Genomic DNA, 12606 nt, shown 5'->3' with positions numbered 1-12606 from the left:
AGCATAGTGGTAATCCTGACACTGCTCTCTCCTGCTGACGGACTCTACAGCTCCTGGTCCGGAGCGCTGCCGAGCATAGTGGCAATCCTGCCACTGCTCCCTCCTGCTGACGGACTCTACAGCTCCTGATCTGGAGCGCTGCCGAGCATAGTGGTAATCCTGCCGCTGCTCTCTCCTGCTGACCGACTCAACCGCTCCTGGTCCGGAGCGCTGCCCAGTATAGTGGTAATCCTGTCGCTGCTCTCTCCTGCTGACGGACTCTACAGCTCCTGGTCCGGAGCACTGCCGAGCATAGTGGTAATCCTGCCGCTGCTCTCTCCTGCTGATGGACTCTACAGCTCCTGGTATGGGGTGCTGCCCAGTATAGTGGTAATGCTGCTGCTGCTCTCTCCTGCTGATGGACTCAATTGCTCCTGTTCTGGAGCGCTGCCCAGTATAGTGGTAATCCTGCCACTGCTCCCTCCTGCTGACGGACTCTCCAGCTCCTGGTCCGGTGTGCTGCTCAGAATAGTGGTAATCCCGTCGCTGCTCTCTCCTGCTGACGGACTCTACATCTCCTGGTCCGGAGCACTGCCCAGTATAGTGGTAATCCTGCCGCTGCTCTCTCCTGCTGATGGACTCTACAGCTCCTGGTCCGGAGCGCTGCCCAGTATGGTGGTAATCCTGCTGCTGCTCTCTCCTGCTGATGGACTAAACCGCTCCTGGTCCGGAGCGCTACCTAGTATAGTGGTAATCCTGCCGCTGCTCTCTCCTGCTGACAGACTCTACAGCTCCTGGTCCGGAGAGCTGCCGAGCATAGTGGTCATCCTGCCGCTGCTCCCTCCTGCTGACGGACTCAACAGCTCCTGGTCCGGAGCGCTGCCCAGTATAGTGGTAATCCTGCCGCTGCTCTCTCCTGCTGATGGACTCTACAGCTCCTGGTCCAGAGCGCTGCCCAATATAGTGGTTATCCTGCCGCTGCTCCCTCCTGCTGACAGACTCAACCACTCCTGGTCCGGAGCGCTGTCGACCATAGTGGTAATCCTGCCGCTGCTCCCTCCTGCTGACATACTCTACAGCTCCTGGTTTGGAGTGCTGCCGAGCATAGTGGTAATCCTGCCGCTGCTCCTTCCTGCTGACGGAGTCAACCGCTTCTGGTCCGGGGTGCTGCCCAGTATAGTGGCAATCCTGCCGCTGCTCTCTCCTGCTGATGGACTCTACAGCTCCTGGTCCGGAGTGCTGCCCAGTATAGTGGTAATCCTGCCACTGCTCTCTCCTGCTGACGGACTCTACAGCTCCTGGTCCGGAGCGCTGCCCAGTATAGTGGTAATCCTTCCGCTGCTCTCTCCTGCTGATGGACTCTACAGCTCCTGGTCTGGAGCGCTGCCCAGTATGGTGGTAATCCTGCCGCTGCTCCCTCCTGCTGACAAACTCTACAGCTCCTGGTCCGGAGCGCTGCTGAGCATAGTGGTAATCCTGCCGCTGCTCCCTCCTGCTGACGGACTCAACCGCTCCTGGTCCTGAGCGCTGCCCAGTATAGTGGTAATCCTGCCGCTGCTCTCTCCTGCTGACGGACTCTATAGCTGCTGGTCCAGAGCGCTACCGAGCATAGTGGTAATCCTGCCGCTGCTCTCTCCTGCTGATGGACTCTACAGCTCCTGGTCCGGAGCGCTGCCCAGTATAGTGGTTATCCTGCCGCTGCTCCCTCCTGCTGACGGACTCAACCACTCCCGGTCCAGAGCGCTGCCCAGTATAGTGTTAATCCTGCTGCTGCTCCCTCCTGCTGACGGACTCTACAGCTCCTGGTCCGGAGTGCTGCCCAGAATAGTGGTAATCCTGCCGCTGCTCTCTCCTGCTGACGGACTCAACCGCTCCTGGTCCGCAGCGCTGCCATGTATAGTGGTAATCCTGCCGCTGCTCTCACCTGCTGACGGACTCTACAGCTCCTGGTCCGGAGCGCTGCCCAGTATAGTGGTAATCCTGCCGCTGCTCCCTCTTGCTGACGGACTCTTCAGCGCCTGGTCCGGAGCGCTGCCGAGCATAGTGGTAATCCTGCCGCTGCTCCCTCCTGCTGACGAACTCTACAGCTCCTGGTCCAGAGCGCTGCAGAGCATAGTGGTAATCCTGCTGCTGCTTTCTCCTACTGACGGACTCAATCGCTCCTGGTCCGGACCTCTGCCCAGTATAGTGGTAATCCTGCCGCTGCTCCCTCCTGCTGATAGACTCAACCGCTCCTGGTCCGGAGCGCTGCCGAGCATAGTGGTAATCCTGACCCTGCTCCCTCCCTCTGACAGACTCAACCGCTCCTGGTCCAGAACGCCGTCCGGAGCACGCGCCTGCAATTAGAAACACAGTCACCCAGCAGAGTCAGAGCCTTTCTAGTGCCTTCAGCTGCAGAACGCTTGCTTGAATGAGAAGCCATCGTTCTCTGCATCAGCCTCATTTGTCTCTTTATTGAGTAACGCATGAGACATCTCACGCTTGGCTTATATTTTTTCCTTATTCTTGACTACTACCTTAACAGTGAGGCAAGCGCACACTCTCAGGACGAGAGTGATTCCGCGCTTATAATACTTTTGGGTTTATTGAATCTTTTGATCGTTTCCTTGGATCACAGCTTGGCTACATGGTCACGCCCTTTGGATGCCGTCATCAGTTACAACTGCTTTCAGATAACACTTTTCTGTGTGAACGGCATGTACGTTTGTATTGGTGGTGGGGGGACTAATGACTGCTTCCGTTTGCATGGATTGTTCATATCAGGTTGTCTGACGGTGTGCTGGTAACCAGTCTGACACAAATAGAAATTCTCTAATTACTACAATGTTTCATTATAGAACGAGTGCACCATGCCCTTGGGCTTCAGCCATGCCCACCCCCCCCCCCCCCGGGGCTATGGCTTGACTGCCAGATTTCTAAAGAGGATTAGATCCTAAAGGAGGTACTGTCTATAAATGATATCAAATATGATTGCTAAAATGTAATGATATTCCCAGATAATACTAAACTTGTAAAGAAACAGCGAAGTACATTTGACGCCGTGAAACAGAAACTCAGGCCAATGTCCCGCTAAGCTTAAAGTATTCCACCACTCAAAATATCTCTTCTGTGACCCTCCCAAACTGTCCTGGAGTTGGATAGAGGAATGGCAATCTAGAGCGACATGCACCATAAGAAAGATAAATGATACGACAGACACAAATGGCAAGGTGGCAAGTGTCCACAACAAGAATTTCAAGGCCAATATAAGGATAAAAACGCTGCTTACCCATCCAAATCATCTCTCAGGGAATATGTGACAATGGAATGCTTAGATTCAGGACCACGATGGAAAATCCTTGTTACGCCCACTTGATCGGGCTTCACTCTCCTCTCCGTCAGACGCAGAACTGGATATCATGCTGAGACAGGCCTCATAAAGAAGATGGTCCGCATTGGACTGCTGTGGTTGAGGTGACAGAAACACACTTGTCTTGCTTTCGCCTGCTCTGATCTTGTTTCCTGAGGCATGTTTATTCTCCAGAACTCATATCCTGGGAAGCCTCACTTTGCTCTTTCACTTTATTTAATGGAACCATGACCCCTTGTTATTCTTATGCAATCAATATTTTCTTTATTTACTTGTTCTATGGGGTATTTGTTTTAGGGATACAGCCTACGGGGCTCACAACAACTTGACTGCAGTGATGGGGGACACAGGTTCAGGTTAATGTCTACAGGTATTTCACTGTTTATGTGGGTGGGGAAACAGGTGTAGTTTGTTTGTTACTAGATATACGCATAACATCAATTGCAGCACACCTTTTTATTTCTACATGTATTTAAGATATTTCCATCCATACATTTTAGTAGCCAAGCACATGCACAATATAGCTAGCCCCCTCCATTGCCTCACTTTGTCAACGGGCGTGTTAACAAAATCAAACATGGAGCTGCGCTTAGGAGGGCTAACAAATCAGCATACTATTTTCACTACTGCAAGGCTTGCCTCTCCCATAGGATAAGATTGGGTTGCATTATTACACTTAATAAGGGGTAACTTCTAAATAGGAACAGGTACACAGTTCATGTTTAGTGTCTTTGGAATTATAATTAAAATCCTCTTTAATGGTAAAGTCGGATTTTAAATTACAGTTTTGTAAATGCCACTTTAAGAACTTTGGCATTTTCCTACCTTAGTCATTTAGTGACTGCCCTTGGGTCATATTATTAGCTGAATTTGGCATGTTGGAGTTTGTGTATTCTGCCCAGACAGCTGCACATAATTAAGAGCTTGGGTATGCCTGGATGGACCATTACTGATAGGATGAAGGGTGCAGCTGGACACAGACCCACTTGCAACTGAATAGGCTGAGTCCTGCCCTCACATAAAGGATTGCATACCCCCTGTAGTTAGGCTGGAGCCAGAACAGGGGAGCCAGGAAACCTGAGAACTTCATAGGGAATTCTCTAGAAACTTCTCCCATGACATCAGGTATAAATGTTGGACCTCAAACACCAACTCTCCACTCAGTCCACTTCTGGACTTGGGGAGGACTCTACCAGGAAGAAGGACTGCAGTGCTGCTGAAGAACTGCCACACTGATAGACTCTTGCTCTGCTGGACTGCTGACCTACTGTCCTGTTGCTCTGCTGCCCTCCTGCCGGAGTGAAACCTAGAACCACCAGAGTGAGTCCAAGGGCTAGTTGGAAGGCCTCCTGATCAGAGCCTTAGAAACAGACCAGGCTCCAACAACCTTGAACCCAGAGTCTGGCCTCTGGCCTCTGTGCAGCCTGCCCTCCAAAGTGGTGCCAGCCCAGTCCTGGACCCTTGGAAGTGAGTCTGAAGGTGCTCTGTCAGCACAACTGTGGTCTCAGCAGAACTGATGCATCACCTCTGCTGCATGACGCAAATCCCAGCAGAACCAACGCATCTCCTCTGCTGTACCATGTCCAATATTCGGCATTTACAATCATGGAAGGCAACCTCAATGGCCTTGTGGATGCAACAGTCAGCAGAGTTGGGTCCCTTCTGGTGGCCACTCAATCTCACACTTTGCTTGAGTCCTTTTGTTGCAGCCCATGACCTGTGTGAGGCGTGGTGCAAACATAATCTAGAAACTGGGGTTACGCTTTCTTTTCTGGGTTGCATAAGTAATTTGTTCACCTGATTACTTCTTTCTGCTACATGCCTAATTGAACTAGATTGTCAGCATGACAGTACATTTAAGAGAACTGTCCAATCATGCAGCCTTGTAATTCAAATACGAAACACCCATTCCCATTCTTCTCCACCATGGAGAACTAATGCACAAAAAGTCTTTAGAGATAGCCTTAGGAACATTTCCATAAAATATTTCCAGATCAACATGGGGTCTGTTAGATCTCCTGAGACAAACTGGAAGGCATACGGAGCGGGATTGGGGGAGATGTGGTTTTGAAGTTGGCCTTCCAAAAAAAAAGAGAAATAACAGAAAATCTACATTCTAAGAATTCTCTCCACGAAGCAGAGTGTGAATATCAACTGAATAGATCTGATATATCAACAATTATCAAGGTTGGGGTAGTTCCTCCTTGGTCAAAATGGTCACCAAACATTGATCCAAGTGGCTGGTAGTCCTGTCGCAGGAAGACCTAAAGTTCAGATCTTGGTGCCATCACACAGCTGTTAGGGTGTCACGCTTCATCATTGGGTGCTCCTTATCAGGGCGGCGCTGCAATGCCTGATGGGCCTGGGGGATCTTTGTCAGAGATCTTTTTATCCGAAAAATGCCGTATCGATGAGAGCAAGTGAGGAACCTAACTAACCGTGTAACTAGTGGAGTGAATGAGTGGTGACTAAAATAGGCTCTAGCATCCTAAAAACAAATCTTTATAGGAGAAGGGTACCAGGACTAGATACAAACAGTGATGCTATCATGTAGTCATCAAGTACCAGGATAGCTGCTAGTGAAGTGTGGCCAACATGTTTCGTGCCTCGACAGCCCAAGGATCAGGCGGCACTTCGTCAGGACCAAAAAAACAATAAATGTATGCCCCTATCTTGGGCTTCAGGTCTCCCTTTTATCAAGGGATGACCTAACAATATACACCGGTCTACCCCTAAATGCTTGCTGGCCTATGGTTCTACCTAAAGAGAGGCAAAGTAATCATCCAGAGGCAAGATGGAGGGTTCCGGTCAATTTGAGGGACACTTGTCGGCGTTTGATACTCTGTGATCTCACCTATCCGCCTCCATTGTCCTGCAACACAGTTCTTAGAAATTACATATTGAGTCACGCTTGAACCCAAACAAATTTATTTGATTAGGCCAAGATATTGTGAAGGCCTCTCAATGTTACTATTATGAGCACGGAAATAAAACTGGGAAATTATTGCACTGATTAAGACAAAGTAATGAGAAGTTCACACATTTAGTTAAAATTGAGAATGGGTATGGCATCCTCCATCAGGGACCAGCTGGCATAGTGCAGACCATCGCTCATTACTATGTAACATTATATAGAAATTCATCACATGTATCAATGGGATGGCAGACATAGCTGCGTAAAAGACGTCCAATATGCATGACGTACTCCTGACCAAGCATCTAATATTGGTAAATCCATCTCACCGGATGAAGTGGCAAAAGCTATCTCCCAGATTTCAACTCAGAATTTTTCAGACCTCAATGTCCTCCCTATTGAGTTTTTCAAATGTCAGGCAGACATATTGGGACAGACACCTCTGTACCTCTATGAAAAGGCTAGGTGTGGAAATGAGCTCAGTAAAGGAATCAGCAATAAATTAGAAACCAGAAGGCCCTACATTGATAATATACTGGCTGGAGCACATACCTGAGGAGAAACGCAAATGAATCCAATAAGAAAAGGCCCAGCAGGGCCTAAGATCTCTAATTATAATAATCATACCACTTTAAGGTGGCCTTTTCCAGGTTGCTGGACTGCAGAAATGTGCCCCACGTCTCAATGTTTATGAAGTGCATCCATGGGTGCGCAGCATCTCAGGATTCCAGCACAGAAAGAGTGCACAGTGCTCCAAACTTCCCCTCTCAAAGGGAGGAACAATGTCCAAAAGAAACTAGCAGAAGCCAGGCCCATCACAGTGAATGACATGTTCGCCGACAGGCAAGGCTAGTGCCTAGGGCGGCCCTCCATCCACAAGCAGAGTGTTGCTCGAATGATTCATTTTTGCCCCAGGTGGGAGGAGCTAATCGTTGCCACAATCCAGGTAGCCTCAGAGCCTGAGTGAGAAGCCTGTGAGGCAGATGGTTGTCCCATGATTGCTTGTCCCCTGGCTCTCTCTTCATAAATGAAAGAGCCATGCTGGGAGAAGGAGACTTGGGACGGGGGGAGAAAGGACCCCAGCAGCTGGCCCCCACCAGCAAAAGAGCAAATGCCTGGTAGGTAGGAGCCAACTGGACTGCATAGGCGTAGGAACCAATGCAATCTTTGGAGGAAGCATGCGGGTGCCCTATGACTGCAGTAGGAGCACCCACTCCTGGTAAGAATAAAGCCCACTAGTGGCACAACAGAAAGATGGAGAAAAAGAAAAATGTACCCGCCTTGAGCAGCTGAGTCAAGAGGCCACTATAGGGTCAGGTGCTTACGAATAAATGCACACTGGACTCCAGTGCCCCAAGAGACCTAAACGGGAGTGCCCACCCTAAGGATCCTGGGCTCTGCAGGAGTGACCATCGGAGAAGTTTTTATCTGAAGTAAGTATTTTAGGAACTGGTGCTTTTTCAGGCATGCTTTCGGTGCCTGGATCCTAGCTGTTAGGTTCTCGAAAGGTTGCTGAAATGAGATGTGAGACTCTGATATGTTCAATGTTTTAAACCTTCATTGGGATGGTCAATTGAAAGCTATCATAAGTGCATGTTTCTGATAACATCTAAAATAGATGTACGAGTAAATTACATTTTAATAGAAGAGCTTGTATTCTGTGTTGAATTAATATGGTTATAGTAGACACAGCTTGTTGATCTGCCAGTTTATCAAGCAGCTCTCCTTGTTGTATTAGACGCTGAGGAGAATATTGTATTTTAGGGGTTATGGCTTGCTGCTGCACAGACTGTTCGAGGTGCTTCCAGTATGGGCTCACTCGGGTGCAATAAGGGCCTGATTTATATTTCAGCATTCAGGGTGCTATGTCACAACGGGGATGGATATCCCGTCGGCGGAAACATGCATTTGATTATATTCCATGGGATTTATATTTCTGCAGATGAAATATCCTTCACCGTTGTTATGGAGTAACCTGCCCAGCAACATATAAACCAGGCCCTCAATGGATTACTTGACCTTTGGGAGCTTGCTTTGCTGTAAAGCGTTTTTCTATATATAGTATGGTTGTGTGACCTCACTGTGTAATAAACTCACTACCTGTATTGGGTCCATTGAGGTCTGGTTGTAAAACCTTCGCCCAACAAGCCCTAATGTTCTTGTCCCACTGGTAAACTTGTACAAGGGCTAATTGCAATGTTCTACCTTTGTAGACTCATAGTGAGTGTTATCTTTAAGTGGAAGTACCCAGTAATGGATTAATGCTCACCTCTGACATCTGCTGTGTCCTGCACATCATGAGCTCAGAGCTTGGAACTCAGCATCTCAGGTTCTGCGGTCAATAATTTGAGTACAAACAAATGAAGTAATTGTAAACCTTGGTAATTACAACACCTAGAATAAAAGAATGTATGGGATGAAATGCTATAAACAAAGGAATCATTAAGGGCAACAGTAACAGAGTACCTTGGCTGCCTAACACTCAGTCAGCTCACCCAGTTTAAAGTCTGGTGGACCACCAGGTTTACACCGATAGAGCAAAATTTACCCATTCAGCGTAAACCTTCCTCCGAAGGCCAGAGAGAATATGGAGCTTTAGCGGTAAGCCATTCTACCCTATTTAGAATGGGTAGTCAGATGTCTTTATACTGTCTACCAAATCCATGAATATCCTGGAGGTGAGGGAATGTTAAATTAAAAATATAAAATAAAAACTATCCTTACACCATGGGAGAAAACTCCACTGGTGTTGGGGCTATTCATTTTTAATTTGCCAAAGCAAACTCCCACTCTAAATAACTTTGTATAAAACGTTGAGAAAGTGGTTCATACAAACCCATAGCGTTCCCTCAGGGCCGACAGTGAACTTTAAATTGGGTGGGTGAAGTGTTGCCGGACATACCACCCTGACCGCCTTCACTCCACCTGCCAAAATCTAAATTGGGCCCTAAGAAGTGGAGTCATACACTGTACAATTCTATAGTCTAATTGTTTAACGTTCTTCTAAGATAGACTCTAATGTTGTTAAAGGTATGCTTCTAAAAACTCCCATGGAACTGATTTTTTTTGCAGATGCACATGATTGTGAAACACTAGTCACTAATGTTGCATTATGTATTATCAACTGTTAGAAATGAGGGGGCTCTGGTTGGCGCAGGCAAGTACCAGCGACAAGCAGGGACCCTTTACTTCTAGTCAGGGCGAAGGATGGCTCCTTAGAATAACCCCTGCTCACCCTCTAGGTGCGTGGCACGAGCAGTCAAGGCTAAACCTCAGGGCGTACACAGTTAAGCACTTGCAATTATACACACAGCAAATACCTTGCATGCACCACAAACGGACACCAGGCAGGTTGTATACAAAAATATTTTAAGCAGACTTAGTACAAGTCCCAGTAACGGTGAAACGGTGGGGCCACGTTCTCTATGATTACAGAAAGTTCTTTTTATACGGAAAGTTCTTCTTATGCGGGGCAACAAGGTGAACTGTGGGTCTTAGCGCGCTTCGCGCTGAGACGGTGACCTGGTGGCACGCGTCAGACGGCAGGGAAAACAGAACGTTGCGGACCCTGGATCCGATGCGAGCTCGTGGTCGAGTTCGTATGTTACAGTACCTTGTTTCTTTTAGTAAAGGCGGGTGCGGGGCGTCCAGCGGCTCTTCAGAAGGGCGAGGTGGCGTCCGGGCCTCCCACGCTTTACCAGGGGGGTCTGGTCCTTCAGGCTCACAGCAGGAGCGGGGTGTTCATGTTGGCAAGTGAGCAGAGCGGGGCAGCCGGGTAAGTTTTCCATGTCCGGACCGTCCGAGGATTTTGGGATGCTCACAGCGCCGATTCCGGCGGGAGGGGTGAAGGTGCGCAGCGGGCCTCCAGCGAGCGAGGTGACGGGGCAGCCCAGCACGGCGTAGGGAGAGCGGCTCAGATCGAGCGAGGCTCTTCCCAAGGCAGGGGCAGCTAAGCAGTCCGGCCACGGCTCAAGGAGGGACTGATGGGCACGGGAGTCACGGCTCCGGCGAGGGAAGGAACACCACAGTCCAGCAGTAGGTGAGTGAAGGTCAGGATGAGCCCAATGGTCCTGGGGCTCAGTTCAGGGAGCAAGCTCGCTTCCAGGCCCTTGGAGATCGTTTTTGAAAGCACAAGGTTCTTGAAATACAAATGAAGCAAAGTCTTAGTAAAGAGTTCCTCTTCTCTCCTTTGGCAGCAAGGTCACCACTGCAGGCCAGTCCCCCAGGATAGGGACAGTCTTCCTCCGTACAGCTTTCCTGGCGCCTCCTCCTCAGGCAGAGATTCTTCTTGGTTCAAAGCGGATCTGATTTCTTAGGAGCAGGGCTCCTTCTTTTATACACCCTTTCTTTTGTTCTTCCAGGCCAGGGGACCCCTTGCCTAGTTCAGTCCAGTTCTGGAGCACTTTGTTTACGCGATGCAGGCTTCTTCTTTCAGGGTGCAGGGCAGAGCCATCAGACGCTTCACAGGGGGCGGAGCCAGCATTGTGGTGGCAGAGCACAGCCCTATTCAGAGTTCAGGTGTACTCCACCCACCCATCTACAGGTCAATCTTTCTATTCACCACCAGGCTACCTAGCCCTGCCCATCTGGGTTTCCCCAGCCCTGTCACTCACGCAAGCCAGACAGCAGATACACATCACGCAGTGGCGGGCTGAAATGGTTAGGCAAGCAAAAGCCAACTTTCTAAAAGTGGCATTTGCAAACGCAGAATATTAAAATTAACCTTACGAAAAGATGTACCTTATTATTCCGAGTTCAGGCATACTAAACTCGATTTTCTACCATGTTCCCTGGGTCTGTTAGGATCATAGGATGTAACAATCTCAACCGCCCATTGTGGCCTATGAGAACAGGGTAGCCTTACAATAGTGAAAAACTAAAATGGCTGTAATTCACTATTAGGACATGCCACACACATCAGGGCTTGTCCTACCTTATGCTACAATGCACCCCGCCCTTGGGCCTACCATAGGGGTGACTAACATGAAGTTAAGGGAAGGTTTAGGGACTGGCAGGTGGGTGCACTTGCCAGTCAGCATGTCAGTACCAGACTGCATGCAGGTTCTGCAATGGCAGACCTTAGATACATTTTACAAGGCCGCTTCTCTGGGTGGCACAACCAGTGCTGCAAGCCCACCAGCGGCATTCGTATTTACATGCCCTGGCACTCCTGGTGCACTTTACTGGGGTCTGACAGTAAACCAAATAAGCCAATCAGGGAATCCAACCAACATATACATTTTACATAGGGAGCACTTGCACTGTGGCACTGGTTGGCAGTGGCACAGTGCGCTGAACGGCCAACACCATAGAAACATATGAGGCACAGCGACAACAAGTGGAAGGGAGACTCACGCCAAGGTGCCAGGTCTAACATCAACAGTCTATTGGTACACAATTAATATACTTATGCATTTAATGGTGAGTTTCTGCTAATAAGCTAGAATCTCGAAATGGCATTATTTATTTAAAGACTATTGCTAGATCATATTAGGTAAATTCAGGATTCACAGAGACAATGCTCAGCTTCTCAGATCTGTTTGTCCATCTGTGATCTCAGGGAGGAGAAGCAGTGAAACCTGCTGACTGCTGATATTGTATCTCTTTACTGACCTTTGAATGTCTCCCTTCTAGAAGTGGTCACTGTACTCAATATCTCTTCCCTTCTCTCCCACTGGCCACAGGTGGTGCCGATGAGATCCGCTTGGTCAATGCTGGTGATGCCTGCAAAGGGAGAGTGGAGGTCAGGCATGGGAAGCGATGGGGGACGGTCTGCGATATTCACTGGGATAAGAAGGACGCTGAGGTGGTCTGTAGACATCTTGGATGCGGATCAGCTTTAAGAGCACTAAGTGGCAATGAAGTGTTTAGAGCAGGATGGCACAGAGTGTGGCTGAGTCGGATTCGATGCACAGGAGCAGAGGCGTCCTTCTTCGACTGTCCTCATGATGCGTGGGGACATAATCCCTGTCACATCAGACGTGATGCTGGAGTGCAATGTTCAGGTGAGAGAAAGGAGCACAAAGGGAAATATTCAGTTATGAAAACTAATATCATGAACAATAAGAATGTAGTAATGTTGTGATTGCTGAAGAATTGGACAGCGCTAATTGAGTGCAGTGGGTATATGGTAATACCTCATCTCCAGGTCTATCACTTGGTGATTCACAACCATTTGGGTATCCCAGAGTGTGATGCAGGATGACTCATTGTTTGTGGCAGAGGCATCCATTTTGTGATGCCAGGGCTCAGGAAAGTCCTACCGGGTTTAGCCAGTGTGAACATGTCTCTCCCTCTAGAAGGGTGGAATGCTACCCCCGCCGACAGAAATGGCAGGGGGGGGTAGTATTCCAAAGCGTTTGAC

At 48.8% G+C, this 12606-nt stretch overlaps 1 protein-coding gene across 1 annotated transcript in view; it reads left to right on the top strand.

Annotated features, from left to right (window-relative positions):
• The window catches only part of LOC146859554 (CD5 antigen-like), a 534324-nt gene that overhangs the window by 190143 nt on the left and 331575 nt on the right, over positions 1-12606 (top strand). The window contains exon 3 of the mRNA XM_085650253.1: positions 11927-12247. Within this exon, the coding sequence (XP_085506379.1) occupies positions 11927-12247 (321 nt within the window). The remainder of the gene's footprint in view (positions 1-11926; positions 12248-12606) is intronic.

The sequence above is a fragment of the Triturus cristatus genome, chromosome 3_2 (assembly GCF_964204655.1).
Source record: "Triturus cristatus chromosome 3_2, aTriCri1.1, whole genome shotgun sequence".
Lineage (NCBI taxonomy): Eukaryota > Metazoa > Chordata > Amphibia > Caudata > Salamandridae > Triturus > Triturus cristatus.
Note: the sequence above shows the minus strand (reverse complement) of the source record. Positions and strands in the feature narration are given on the sequence as shown.